We start from the raw sequence: 13816 nt of genomic DNA on the forward strand, positions 1-13816 counted from the left end.
TAATTAGTCCAACGAATACAGGAAATTGCGAAACACGAAGTTACAACACAAAAACTTGAACACTTCTTTACAATATGTCATAACTTTAAAAGGTCAAAACATTCAAGGAACACCAACATCATGAACAAAAAACACCACTCATGTGGTTAAAGAACATAGGTTAAATCACAACAAGCAAATGGAGCAGAATAAGGAATTTGCTGAGCAGAGCCTGTAGACACCTAACATTCACACAAAAGAACTGTTATCCTGGCATTAAATTCAATTCCAATAACGACACAACCATCACAGGTTAAAAATACCAATCATATCAAAGAATGAGTTATCGACTATCGTGGGCTTGCCTTCGACCCATGCAAACAATCGATTGTACGGAAATGGAGTGATTATCGAATATTAAAGTTTCAAATTTTTGTCCGCGAAGTCGTAAAACGACACTGTCCATCCGTAAAACCGTAAAATGCTGCAATTTCCGTAAATATTACAGATAAAGCGTAAAAGTAGGCAGGTATGCATTTGTCTACAGCAAATAAGTCAATTTTGCTTTAAGTTGAAGTTTTCACTTTAATTTGCTTTAGTGCACAAAAAATAACGTCACTGTTGTCTTAACTCTGAAGAGGGGCTCCTTCCAGCAATGGTCAGAGTCAACTCAAGTCCTAAGCGGTCGCTTGCTTGTTATACCGGGAATCAACTGAGGAAATTATCCACTTCTCTTCTTTCCCCTTCTTCATTGTGGTTCTCATCCTGAACATGGTGGGTAATGCAAGCAGCTTTGTTCGTCATATCGGACATACGGGTTCGTCATATTCACGAGGGAAAACGATGGCAATGTCAATTATGTTCTTGTTGAAATGACACTACGTGAATCATGAGTTGAAAGGGTTTCAAATGGACGAGAGAAGAAATTGGCTAGTGGAAGCGAAAAAGAAGATGACTATTTAACTCCCAGGACATAGTTTTCATTATTTCAGAACAGTTCGACGTACTGCACACCAGGAACTGACCATGAACATTTTGTTTTTCAATGAAAGTCTTAATAACATTTTAATTTTCTTTCCTTAAAATAATTTTATGTACTTGGTTGAACGAACCTCCTTCCACCACTTGGGGAGTTCATATTACAAAAGGAAGCTTCGGAGTTTTAGGGTAAACAAGAATAATACGGTTTATTAGACATCTCAAAATTGCTTCAAAGTATTTTTTGTTGTATTTTGCCACTTACCTTGCTCGAGTCTTCTTTTAGTGCCACACTATCCTTGCTGTCCTCATTGCAAGCAGCAGGGTTTTCAACTGTAGTAATTGTGTGCATATCACCTTCAGGGTCCAGCTCCTTCAACTTTGGTTGCATGAAATTCATCAAGTACTGACGACGCTTCTTGCGCCATCTTTTTGATGGGTAAGTGTAGATCTGGCCCTCTAACAATCCAGGGATGCGCTGCCTCGGGCTCATGAACAGGTTGGAATGGTTCTGTGCCACACCTACAATCAGTAAAGTGAAACAACTGAGGGGGTGACTTTTTCGATCAAATTGAGTTATGCATGCCATCAAACTCTACCATATGCTGAAAAGTAATCTTGCATAAGTCAACCATGTGCTTTGAATACTGGGGTGAGTTTCAAATTCTTAGCAACAACGGCTTCAGATCTTTGAATATTCTGGATACTTATAGAGATCACGTATGGCAATTAATTCACCAAATTTGAACTTTGTAAGTATAACATTTTTCTCATTTTTCTTAAAATGCTAAAAAGATCACATGACAGATATTGCAACTCACACTGTCAATTATCCAACAACAATTAGCAAAGAATGTGACCCCAACTTTTTATAGATATGTTAACCGGTGGTCTGATACAGCATTACAAAGTGCAAAGTCACTTTAAAATTCTGTTATCAACAGCTAATTTTTTATAAAATCTGTCATTCCACATGTAATGCTTCAGATGGTTCTGAATTTGGAGTAGAGAGTAAAGAAAATCGACACCACTTCCATCTGAATGTCAAGCATGACAACTCAGGGAAACATCTCTGAAACAATTCCAATTAAATGTGATATTTTCCCTACTCTGTATTTCACTGCGATACTCTACCGAGAACTGGATACTTGGCCAGATTATAGCGATGGTGGCTTCCACAGCAGTCGCTCAACTATCTCATGGGTGTTTTGGCCTTCCTTCAGGTAACAACTTGCACCACACAACACACGATGTGACAGTCACCATGATCAAGACAGTCACACAAAACTGTGGCTATAAACATGATGTCAACAGCTGCATAAAGCTGGTCACGATATCAACAGTCACGTAACACTAGAGGTCCTGTGATTTACAGACCTCCTAGCACGTCTAGCGGATCTAGGGTGATCTAGTCTTGAGCAGTCAGTCCAGGCAGTGTAACTGTGAAATGAAATAGAAAATTTTATCCAGTGAATTGCCACAACATTTAAAAAAAAATAGTACCCCTACATTTAATAGATTTTCTTGCTCCTGCAATATGGGAGATTTACAGAAAGTGAAGTGTTACAAACTCAGACTGTAGTAATGTTGAAAGCTCCATCTCCTCTAGCGTCCTGATGCAATCTTTTTCTCCATAACAATACCTGCAATTCATGGAATGCCGGCTGTATCATGTGGAGCAAAGCATGCGCTCGTTAGAAGTCTCTTAACTACAGTAGCGGAAGAGGGGCTAGCACGATATGTGCTACTTATAATTATACTGAATTTCATTTCCATTTTTATTATGTTTACTACAAATGCAAATGGGCATATTTTCATGTGAAATGATTTGCATCGTCATATCTGATCAATGGAATTTAAAATTCGTGACTTTTCGTTGTATCAGTATGATACATCCCGTAGCTACCAATACAAATCGGCAATGCAGAAATAAACCGAGGTTCAAATAATTTCTAGTAAAGATCGATACATATTTAGTGTCAAAGCGTTATGAAAATGATTTCCCATATCACATAGAAGGTTTCTCTTTTAAAAGTTTGGTATGGTTTGGTATGGTAATATTCATCATAAACAGACTTTCTTTTGATAATATTTTCCAAATTTTTCCTGCAGGATTGACAGATAGTGAGATATTGGAGCTTGTAGACCAAATTGACCCGAATTATTCAGATGTACAGCACAGTCCAAATGACAATGGTATTGATGATGAGCTCTTAGGTTTTTTTACCTAGTACAGTGAACGATGATAATACTAGTTCTCTCTTGGACTCTTAGAATCAACCTGAAATTCCCATAGGAAGTACTCATGTCAGAGGTTCAGGCTGGTTGCATAAGTTTGCGTAAGTTGAATTTACATTCAATTATTAAATTTATTCTCAAATCTACTTATCTGTGAGATTAAATAATTTTTATTTCTTTTTAGTTTTGAACCACACCCTATTGGAAATCTTCAGGCATCACCAGACTACCCTAATGAAGAACATCCTAAAAAACAGTTTGAGGGTTTTGTAACCTTTACTACACTGGTTACACAAAACAAAGCACTAAACATAATAAAGGGGGAAGTTAAGAGCAACTACACAACATCAGAAACCACTACACACTCAGAAACATTAACTGAAATTACGCGGATCTCCGCCGACCAAAACATACGTAAATATCAGTAGGGCCAACTAGTGGACAATAAACCAGGAAGGTGGAAGGAATAACGACCTACTGAGGCCAAGGACGTGGCTTAGGTTGCAGATTCGGAAATAATTCGCCGTGATCCTTAAATTTGAAAAAATATTACTACAAGTGAAATTTTACAAATACATTCCAAAACCAAATCCACAAACTTGCAACTTACAAACTATAAGCTCCGTGATTCACATAACTTAGAGGTTATTTGATAATATTTACGTACAAGTTACAAAATTCCAAACCAACTATACATCTAGTTACAAATCCAGTTGTACAATGCAAATTACAGTGAAGTAAACATACTCTCCAAAACTCTAGCAGTCATCAAGTGACACTGAACTACCAGAGTCAAACCCCAAGGTAAATATATCAAACTACAATCTACATATTTAGTAAAATAAGAAATGGGAATGCCTCCAAAACAAACAGGCAAACCCAGCTGAAAAGCTAAGGCGTCTTAAATAACTAATTTGACGAATCTAGGTTAGGCTAGGGCAGACTACTATACGAAATAGCAACCGACCATTACGGAAATTTTAGCCGGAACGGAATTCAAGAGTGCTTACCCGAAGGTGGCCCATCCCGGTAGCGAAGCATTGCACACGACGTAAAAGTTCAGACAGAATAAGACAGACTAAGGCAGACCGAATTATCACGAACGCTGCCTCGCTCTCTATATATAGGAAAACCCTGGCCTTGGAGTAGCCAATCAGAATGCATGAGTCCGCCCATCCCCTCCTAGGTTCACCAATCACAACTCCAACTTTAGTCACGAACTTAACCTACATTCTCGAGTACACGATCGCGAACCTTCCATTCCCAGAACATTACATGTAATAAATATCATTTTTGGTCCGTATTGATGATATTTGATTGAAATAATAACATTAAGTTATTTATTAGACCACCTAATCAATACAAAATCGTCTTGGATGATTTACATAGATTTGTTAGCTAATATTGGTACATGTTTCGCCTTCTCTGAAGGCATCATCAGCCATAGTCTTAACCTTAAATTAAAAATAAGCGTCTAAATAACATGTAGTAATGAAATGAATTTTAAAATCTTGAAGAGATTTGAAGTAAAATAACATTAAAAATAACAATGATGGTTTGAAAATACAATGTGATGAGATATAATAGTGGAAGTATTGACAAAATTAACTTAGAAGGCTGCTAAAATAAGTACAATGGATAAAATAACAGATTGTTATACAACAAGCAGTAAGATTGCATAAAAGTAAAGTTGATAGTCTGGCGGTTATAATTAGACGATGGCGAAAAATCGTATATAATCAAAGTAAAGAAGAGAGAATAAAAGTCAAAGTTATTCGAGAGATCCGGAGTTAATCATGATCTTGAAGATAAAAGACGAAAGTCAGATGCATATGGTGAAGTTGTAGAACACGTTGAGGTTATGAAGTTGGTGAATAGAAGTTGAAGAACAGTTTCAAATAGGATCACTATGGACCATCTCAAAATTTGAAGTGATGTTCAAATGTTGTAAATTGTGAGTTTATAGTTTATCTCTACCAGATACGCCGAGCATTACAATGCCCAAAGACACAACAAATTCTCCGCAATGGCCAACCACATGAGGGACACAGGGCATAAATTCACCACAATAGAACAAGACCTCCATATCCTAAAAAGAGTCGATAAAAGAAAACTCATGACAGAATATGAAAACTTATTTATTTTCCTCGACCAACACTTTAATAAAGATAAGAATCTAAATGACACTATTGATAAAAAAAAGCCCCTTGTATGAACAGATTCTTATTTTATTACGAGAATCAACTTCCCTCACCAACATATTCTTAAAAATCTTCAACCTCACATCAATTAGAGTTCCCACCTCCCCAACAGCTAATATACCCCCCTCCCTTCCCCCCGCCGCTAGTACCTCTAATTCAAATACAACCAATAAACCCATAGCCACACCCACCGTAACATCGCTCCCTCCAATAGCCTTACACCGTTACAACACGCGCAATAATACACTCTCTTCCTTCCCTCCCACCAATAGCAGCCCCCCTCCAATAGTTACGTCAACGCAAACAGATCCCCCTCCAGCACAAACCTTCAGTTATAACACACGTAGCAAGAAGTCTACTAATGCAAATACTTCTAACTCAATGTTACAAGCTATCTTTGTCACCGTCAAATGGTAAGTGCACACGATTCTACTTCAATATTTTCAAATATCTTTTCACACAATTAACTCTACGCTTCTTGCTTTCTTTTACAGAATCCACTTTTATATGCTTTTTCAACTAGAATATCTACAAACTCACAATTTACAACATTTGAACATCACTACAAATTTTGAGATGGTCCATAGTGATCCTATTTGAAACTGTTCTTCAACTTCTATTCACCAACTTCATAACCTCAACGTGTTCTACAACTTCACCATACGCATCTGACTTTCGTCTTTTATCTTCAAGATCATGATTAACTCCGGATCTCTCGACTAACTTTGACTTTTATTCTCTCTTCTTTACTTTGATTATATACGATTTTTTGCCATCGTCTAATTATAACCGCCAGACTATCAACTTTACTTTTATGCAATCTTACTACTTGTTGTATAACAATCTGTTGTTTTATCCATTGTACTTATTTTAGCAGCCTTCTAAGTTAATTTTGTCAATACTTCCACAATTATATCTCATCACATTGTATTTTCAAACCATCATTGTTATTTTTAATGTTATTTTACTTCAAATCTCTTCAAGATTTTAAAATTCATTTCATTACTACATGTTATTTAGATGCTCATTTTTAATTTAAGGTTAAGACTATGGCTGATGATGCCTTCAGGGAAGGCGAAACATGTACCACTATTAGCTAACAAATCTATGTAAATCATCCAAGACGATTTTGTATTGATTAGGTGGTCTAATAAATAACTTCATGTTATTATTTCAATTTCCAGAACAGTCAGAAAATATATTCTAGAATACCTAACAAACAAAGGCAACACGTTGTTGTTGTTGGAGTCATCAGTCCAATAGACTGGTTTGATGCAGCCCTCGATGTCACCCTATCCTGTGCTAACCTTTTCATTTCTACGTAACTATTGCATCCTACATCTGCTCTAATCTGCTTGTCATATTCATCATACCTTGGTCTACCCCTACCGTTCTTACCCCCTACACTTCCTTCAAAAACCAACTGAACAAGTCCTGGGTGTCTTAAGATGTGTCCTATCATTCTATCTCTTCTTCTCATCAAATTTAGCCAAATAGATCTCCTCTCACCAATTCGATTCAGTATCTCTTCATTCGTGATTCGATCTATCCATTTCACCTTCAGCATTCTTCTGTAACACCACATTTCAAAAGCTTCTATTCTCTTTCTTTCTGAGCTAGTTATCGTCCATGTTTCACTTCCATACAATGCCACGCTCCACACGAAAGTCTTCAAAAACATCTTTCTAATTCCGATATCAATGTTTGCAGTGAGCAAATTTCTTTTCTTAAGAAAGCTCTTCCTTGCTTGTGCTAGTCTGCATTTTATGTCCTCCTTACTTCTGCCATCGTTAGTTATTTTACTACCCAAGTAACAATATTCATCTACTTCCTTTAAGACTTCATTTCCTAATCTAATATTTCCTGCATCACCTGCCGGCAACACACCCTGTTCAAAAATTTATGTAACAAAAGTTTCTGGATACTTCCAGTAAATATAGAACTGAATACTACTATTTACAAATACATATGTTACAAATATTACACAGTACAGGTTAGGTCATTACATGGCATACAAACAAATCACCACACTTTACAAATAAAGTCTTCAATAAACATTTTCCACTTCCAATACATTTTCACCTGTGACATGTTTCACCAAATATGCTCAGCCACAAGATATGTCTGAGTACAGGTGGCAGTAACTGGGCTGTACTGGGGTTCCGTAACTGCAGCATCCTTGTTGCGTTGTCTGTGGATAAGGAAGCGAAGAACTTGTTCCCCTTAATTGCAGATATCTTAATTTGTCGCCGGTGGTGAAAAGTTCATAACGTGGATGTCTTATCATTATGCTAAAATTTTGTGAAATCGTCATTGAAAAAACTAAGGAACATTCAAAGACATTTTCGAGAAAGTCAATGAAATATTTGTTTTTGTTGTGAATTTTCAGGACTCATAAGAAAGACATATTTATTAGAGATCTCTGTAGTTGTAACAACCATTTGTATGACCCTGTATTTGCCACGTGGAGGCATCGATAACTAAACTGCTGTGTTTCGCAATAAAAACCTCGAGAATTTGTTGTCCATATATAGTAATTCTTTTTAATTGGTAGGAATAACGACTTTCTTCATTGGCGAAAGTTTTGGGTGGAATTGTAGTAAGCTTCCCTGATTGGCTGTTTGCGTGTTTCTCAATTTCCGGCCTTTGGCTCCTCGGTAAGAGCAGGGCTCTTGTCCGGGTCTTTGGTTTTCATACGTCCTCACGGTCAGACGCACTTCAAGTGTGGTCCCGTCTGTGGCTCCGCCACCTCAGGGCAAGCACGTTTCCTTTTCTCGAATTTTAAATGAACATGTATGTTTATTTGCTTCCAAGTTTACCCTAGACCCTGGTTTTCGCCGTTCTGTTTTGTAATGCTTTAGCTCGTGAGCTAGGCATATCCTTTTCTTTTGGAGGCAATTCCCTTTTATTAACCTTTTTAACTGTGTAATGTAAAATTTAATTTTCCATCCAGGGTTGCCTCCCGTAGTCCTGCGTCGATTTAGTGTATGCCGTTTGGAGCTATGCGTCTCCCGCTGATGCGTATTAGGAAGGCAGCATCTCTGAAGGCCTCTGCATTAAATTTTAAATTCCTTGTAAATTATATGTAATAATCTGTAAAGCTCCTTTTCTATTTTCCTTGTAAGATAGTTGTAATTGTTTTTATACTCCCTGGAATTTTAATTGCAGAAGTTGTTCTCATGGTTCGATTCACCTTTATTTTTCTTTATTGATCATGTTATCTTATTTTTATATTGCTGTTATTCAACTAGGTTAAAATTTCCTTATTTGTTAGTAAATGCAGACTGAAGAGTAACCGCTCGCAAGTCTTTTCCCTACAACATCACGCAAGATCATATCCTCTTAGGGATCCCAGTCCGCTTCCCTCATCCTACCTCTGGTTGTCATGTTGGTAATCCTGCTTATCTTTGCTTCTAGCCATATGTATGTTTTCAAAACTTGCGGTGTTATAATTGGTGTCTTTTCGGTTGAAATATGTTCCTGTTGATTATTACATATTACTGTGCTTTAAATTAATATGACCAGCTTCAAAAGGGAGGATTACATAATTAAGAATGTGCTAAAAAAAACATTTATGGCAGTCCGGCTTCATGGTTAAATGTTTAGCATGCTGACCTTTGGTCACAGGGGTCCTGGGTTCGATTCCCGGCAGGGTCGGTGCTTTTAACCTTAATTTGTTAATTTCGCTGGCACGGGGACTGGGTGTATGTGTCGTCTTCATCATCATTTCATCCTCATTACGACACGCAGGTTGCCTACAGGAGTCAAATCGAAAGACCTGCATCTTATATCTCAAATATTATTATAATATATATAGATCCACCTGTTCAATACAATACAATATAATCCACTATATCATGTGGTTAAAATTTTATACATAATACATAAAAGTCATAGGTACATGTTTCACCCTTTTTCTAGGACAACGTCAGCCTGTATCAATCTTAAAAAGTAATGGATATGGAATCTTTCTAATCCTATAAACTATAGAGTAAAATGCTGGACAATGATTTCATAAAATGTTATACTATAACATATAAAATAAGGATATTGCATAGAAAGTATGTTAAAAATACTGTGAATTAACAGTTTTTGAAGATTAAAACGTGGTTAATCATGAATTTGAGCGTTTAAAACCAAAATGGATCCTCTTCTTATACATCATTAAGACTGTGATGGCCTTGAGTGTAAGCACAATCATCCAAGGGGGATGTTTGTTCCATTCGCATAGCACGAGTTCAAGATAGCAAAATCACTGTCAGTTATTTAAAACAAAAGTGTGAACGTATCAAATATGTTAAAATATGTACAGTTAATTTATCTGAAAGTCGTAGGAAAAAAAGTGACTTCTTGTGGAGATGTTGCTAATGATAAAATGTTGTGTCAAAGCTAGCCGATGTCGGTGTTTAATTATGTTAGTACGGTAATCAATTCCAAACTTCAGGCAGCTGAAATGAAATTCCTACGCACTATGATCCAGACAACCAGGAAAGACAAGATTAGGAATGAGAAAATTAGAGAAGAAGTAGGAATAGACAATTCTCTCCTAAATAAGATTCAGATATCAAGACTGAAGTGGTTTGGTCACATGAAGAGGATGCCAGTAAACAGAACTGCAAGGAAGGAATTTGACAGAAAGGTAGCAGGAAGACGACCCGTGGGAAGGCCACGAAGGAAATTGATAGATTTAGTTAAGAGCGATGTACTGCTCAGAGGTCATGATTGGGACAAGTTGGTGGAGGAAGAATGGTACAAGGACACGATGAGATGGAGGAGGCTCACATACCACACCCGGGAAACTGGAGATGGTTTAGGATGATGATGATGATGATGGTGATGATGATGATGGTAATCAACTGGATCCAAAAGATTGTCAACTGGGTGTTATTAACCCTGTTGAAGCATTTGTTAGAAGAAATGATCAAGTTTTTTCCTCGAAAGCTGCGTGTTAAGTACGTCGGGCTGTTCCAGCAACGCTAGCTTGACTGAGCTTTAACCACGTTTTAACCTTCAAACACTGTTAATTCACAGTATTTTTAACATACTTTCCGTGCAATATCCTTATTTTATACGTTATAGTACAACATTTTATGAAATCATTGTCCAACATTTTACTCTATAGTTTATAAGATTAGAAAGATTCCATATCCATTAATTTTTAAGATTGATATAGGCTGACGTTGCCCGTAAAAAAAAAAGGGTGAAACATGTACCTATGACTTTTATGTATTATGTATAAAATTTTAATCACATGATATAGTGGATTATATTGTACTGAACAGGTGGATCTATAAATATTATAATAATATTTGAGATATACGTCAACTTCAATACGGAGCCAAATGAGAATAGTTACTTGTAGACCTGCATCTGGTGAGCCAAACTCCTGGCACTAAAAGCCATACGCCATTTCAGTTTATGACAATGCAGTATCTAATGAGACTAAACAGCTGGACAGCTTTGGAAAGTTCGGCCACTCCTGGGCCCTGTTTCATAAAACTAACTAATAATATTACCCAATAATATTAGAACTCATAAAAATAATTATTGATGATGATGCATGTTGTTTTAAGGGGCTTAACATCGAAGGTCATCGGCCCCTAATGGAACGAGATGGACGACATGATATGACATAAAATTTTAAAACGAATCCACTGACTAGAGTAAAAAAAAAGTGATGAAAAATGAGTATGAGATAAAACAATCAGTGGATCTAATGCCTTCTTTTCTAATAAGATAAGAGAAAATACAGGAGACAAAGGAATAAGGCATGCCTACTAGTACAGATACAGAATTTACGTTAGACGTTAAAATAACACATTAAAATACGCAAAACAAACTAAAATTAAGTCAACAGGATAAAAGCACAATTGACATAAATACACTAGCACAAAGGACATCATTACATATGATAAAACAGACCACTATCCCTCATAAAGCGGATGACAAGGTCTGCTAAAAAAAAAAAAAAAAAAAATTATTAGTTAACCAAATTCTGTTTCATAAAAATTTACACATGACTAATAAAATATCTTCACTAATAATATTAGTATATTAGTCAGCTGATACAAATGGAGGTTGTTGGTCTGTTGCATATATTCTTGGTTCGGATTTCTTCCTACATATGAAAATGGATTAAGCAAGTGAAAATAATGTGAGAGAAGAAAGTTTATTTTCGGAAGGTAATTGAGTTAAAGCATCAACTATTCGCACTACACTATAACTCTCCTTGTACCTCAACTCCGTCTTATTAATTTCAGGGTCGATTTTATTACTTCCATTAATAATGCTACCCAGATAAGTAAAATGTTCTACATTGTCTAACTGTTCTCCATCTATATTCACTTGGCTTCTCTTTTCCACAGTTTTCTTTTTACTAATTACCATTCCAAACTCCTTCAGATTTTCATTCCAAAGGTCCAGTCTACTTTGTACTTCCTTTTCTCCCTTTCCCCAAATCACCACACATTCACTTCATCACTACACGTTTCATGATTTCATCCATCAGTATAATAAACAATAATGCTGACTTCCTGGTTTCAGACCTTTTCTCTTAACCCTTTCAGTCCCAATGTTAACATGAATTTTCACCTGAGTCCCAACGTTGCTGAGAATTAACTACAGATGTAAGCTTCCATAATCAGTCAACAGATGGCAGAGAAGTCTTACATAATTTCTCTTAGATAAAAAAATTGACAGTGGTGTACTGCATGGTCATGGAGGATCATACCTTGGTGTTTATTTTCTGCATTTTATGAGTGAGTGTGTGTTGCATTACAAGTGTATTTATTTTGTTTGGTGAAAAAAGGTTTAAAAATACTACGTGCACCAGATAAACTTAAATTTAGAAATATTACCAACGGGAGGGAGCGGTTGGTTTTGTAAGGGAGAGGAGAAATTGGAGAAGAAATACCTGTTGAACCGTTCATTGCGATCGGCGCCGTCTGCTGTTGCATCGTTGTGGTTCACGCTGACAGGAATCCGCTCCGTCCTTCTCCGTGTGTTGATGAGACTCCAGTAGCGCTTGGGATTACTGCGGACGTTTTCAGTGACAGTGTCTACGTGTGTTTTGTAGTCTCTTCTGACCATAAACCTCGTGTGGCGGCGGATTTTAACAAAGGTATTGTGATTGTGTGGGTTAGGGAAGTCTTTCCATAGGCGCCAAGCTCTCTTCTTATTAAATAGTAACAGTCTGGTCTCTTGTGATATCCAGTGTTGATATTTGCTGGTAGTAGCCCGTTGTGTAGCTACAAAGTCTTTAATTGCAGCTTGCAGCGAGTCATACAGCAGGTCAAGAGCCGATTCAATATCGGCTATTTCGAGCAGACTCCAGGGAAGGCATTCCAGGGCATGACACACTGCAGGCCAGTCGGCACGGCACCAGATGTACGTAGGGCGGTAGGATGTCCTGCTGTGAGGCTTTGTGGAGGGGTGGGGAAGGAGGAATGTAACATCGAGAATGTAGCAGGAAAAGGTTGCCTGGGGTTATTGTTTTAAGTTCTAATGAGGAGAGTATGAGGTCCAGGGTGTTGGGTCCATGGGTTGGGTACATATTAAACTGTTTCGGTCCAAGGCCATTAATAAAACTGTCTATAAAGTATGTGTCACGTTGTTAGCTGACAGTCCAGAAGGGAGAAGGCCACTTTATAGACAGGTTAAAGTCACCCATTAAAATTACTTCACCATGAGGGAGAGCTGCAATTACCGAGTCCAGGCACTGTTCAAGGTCACTGAATGGGCTGTTTGGTGGTCTGTAGTAACATCCCACAAGGACAGGGCATCGAGGCAAGAATAGCTCCACCCACACTAACTCACAGTTCCGTTCGAGATCTGTCCTTCGTTTACACAGTAATGCACTCTTTACAGCTAGCATCACTCCACCACCTCGAGTAGCGCGATCACGACGGAATATGCTGTACTTAGCACTGAGTGGTAGTTCACTGTCACTAGCCCAAGAGAGCCATGTTTCAGTAAGTCCAAGCACGTCAACTTCTCTTAAGTCTGGCAGGGATAGTTCACAATCAGACAACTTATTGTTTAGGCTTTGCACATTCTGACAATAGATGTTTATGTCTGTTTTCATTTCACAAGTGGTGGGACCGGGCTTTAAGAGGACATCTCCAGCCAGTAGTAGGAGGCAAAGCGAGCCCCTAATCGCTGAGCGAACAGGCCTAGGCTCGTTCGGCTCCGAGCTAGTAGTGAGGCGCCTATAAGTCTGGAAAATGGCGCATCCAGTCAGAGAGAACGCCAGAATGTAGCAGTTTCTCTCTGCTAGTAGCCATGCAAAAGGAGAACTCATTTTTTCACTTGCACACACCGATTCCTTAATTCGAATAGACCCGTGCAGAGAACTGTAAAGCGCAACAACTCTGATTATTACCACACAAACAATACAAACTGCAGCAGCACTAAGCTTGCGC

At 37.7% G+C, this 13816-nt stretch overlaps 1 protein-coding gene across 2 annotated transcripts in view; it reads right to left on the minus strand.

Moving 5' to 3' along the window:
• d4 overlaps positions 1 to 13816 on the minus strand; it is a 548883-nt gene that overhangs the window by 409262 nt on the left and 125805 nt on the right. For both annotated transcript variants that reach the window (XR_010860741.2, XM_067151017.2), the window contains exon 3: positions 1223 to 1479. Coding sequence is in view for 1 of the 2 variants with exons in the window: in XM_067151017.2 (XP_067007118.1) it covers positions 1223 to 1479 (257 nt within the window). In the remaining variant the exon portion in view is untranslated. The remainder of the gene's footprint in view (positions 1 to 1222; positions 1480 to 13816) is intronic.

The sequence above is a fragment of the Anabrus simplex genome, chromosome 7, assembly GCF_040414725.1.
Source record: "Anabrus simplex isolate iqAnaSimp1 chromosome 7, ASM4041472v1, whole genome shotgun sequence".
Classification (NCBI taxonomy): domain Eukaryota; kingdom Metazoa; phylum Arthropoda; class Insecta; order Orthoptera; family Tettigoniidae; genus Anabrus; species Anabrus simplex.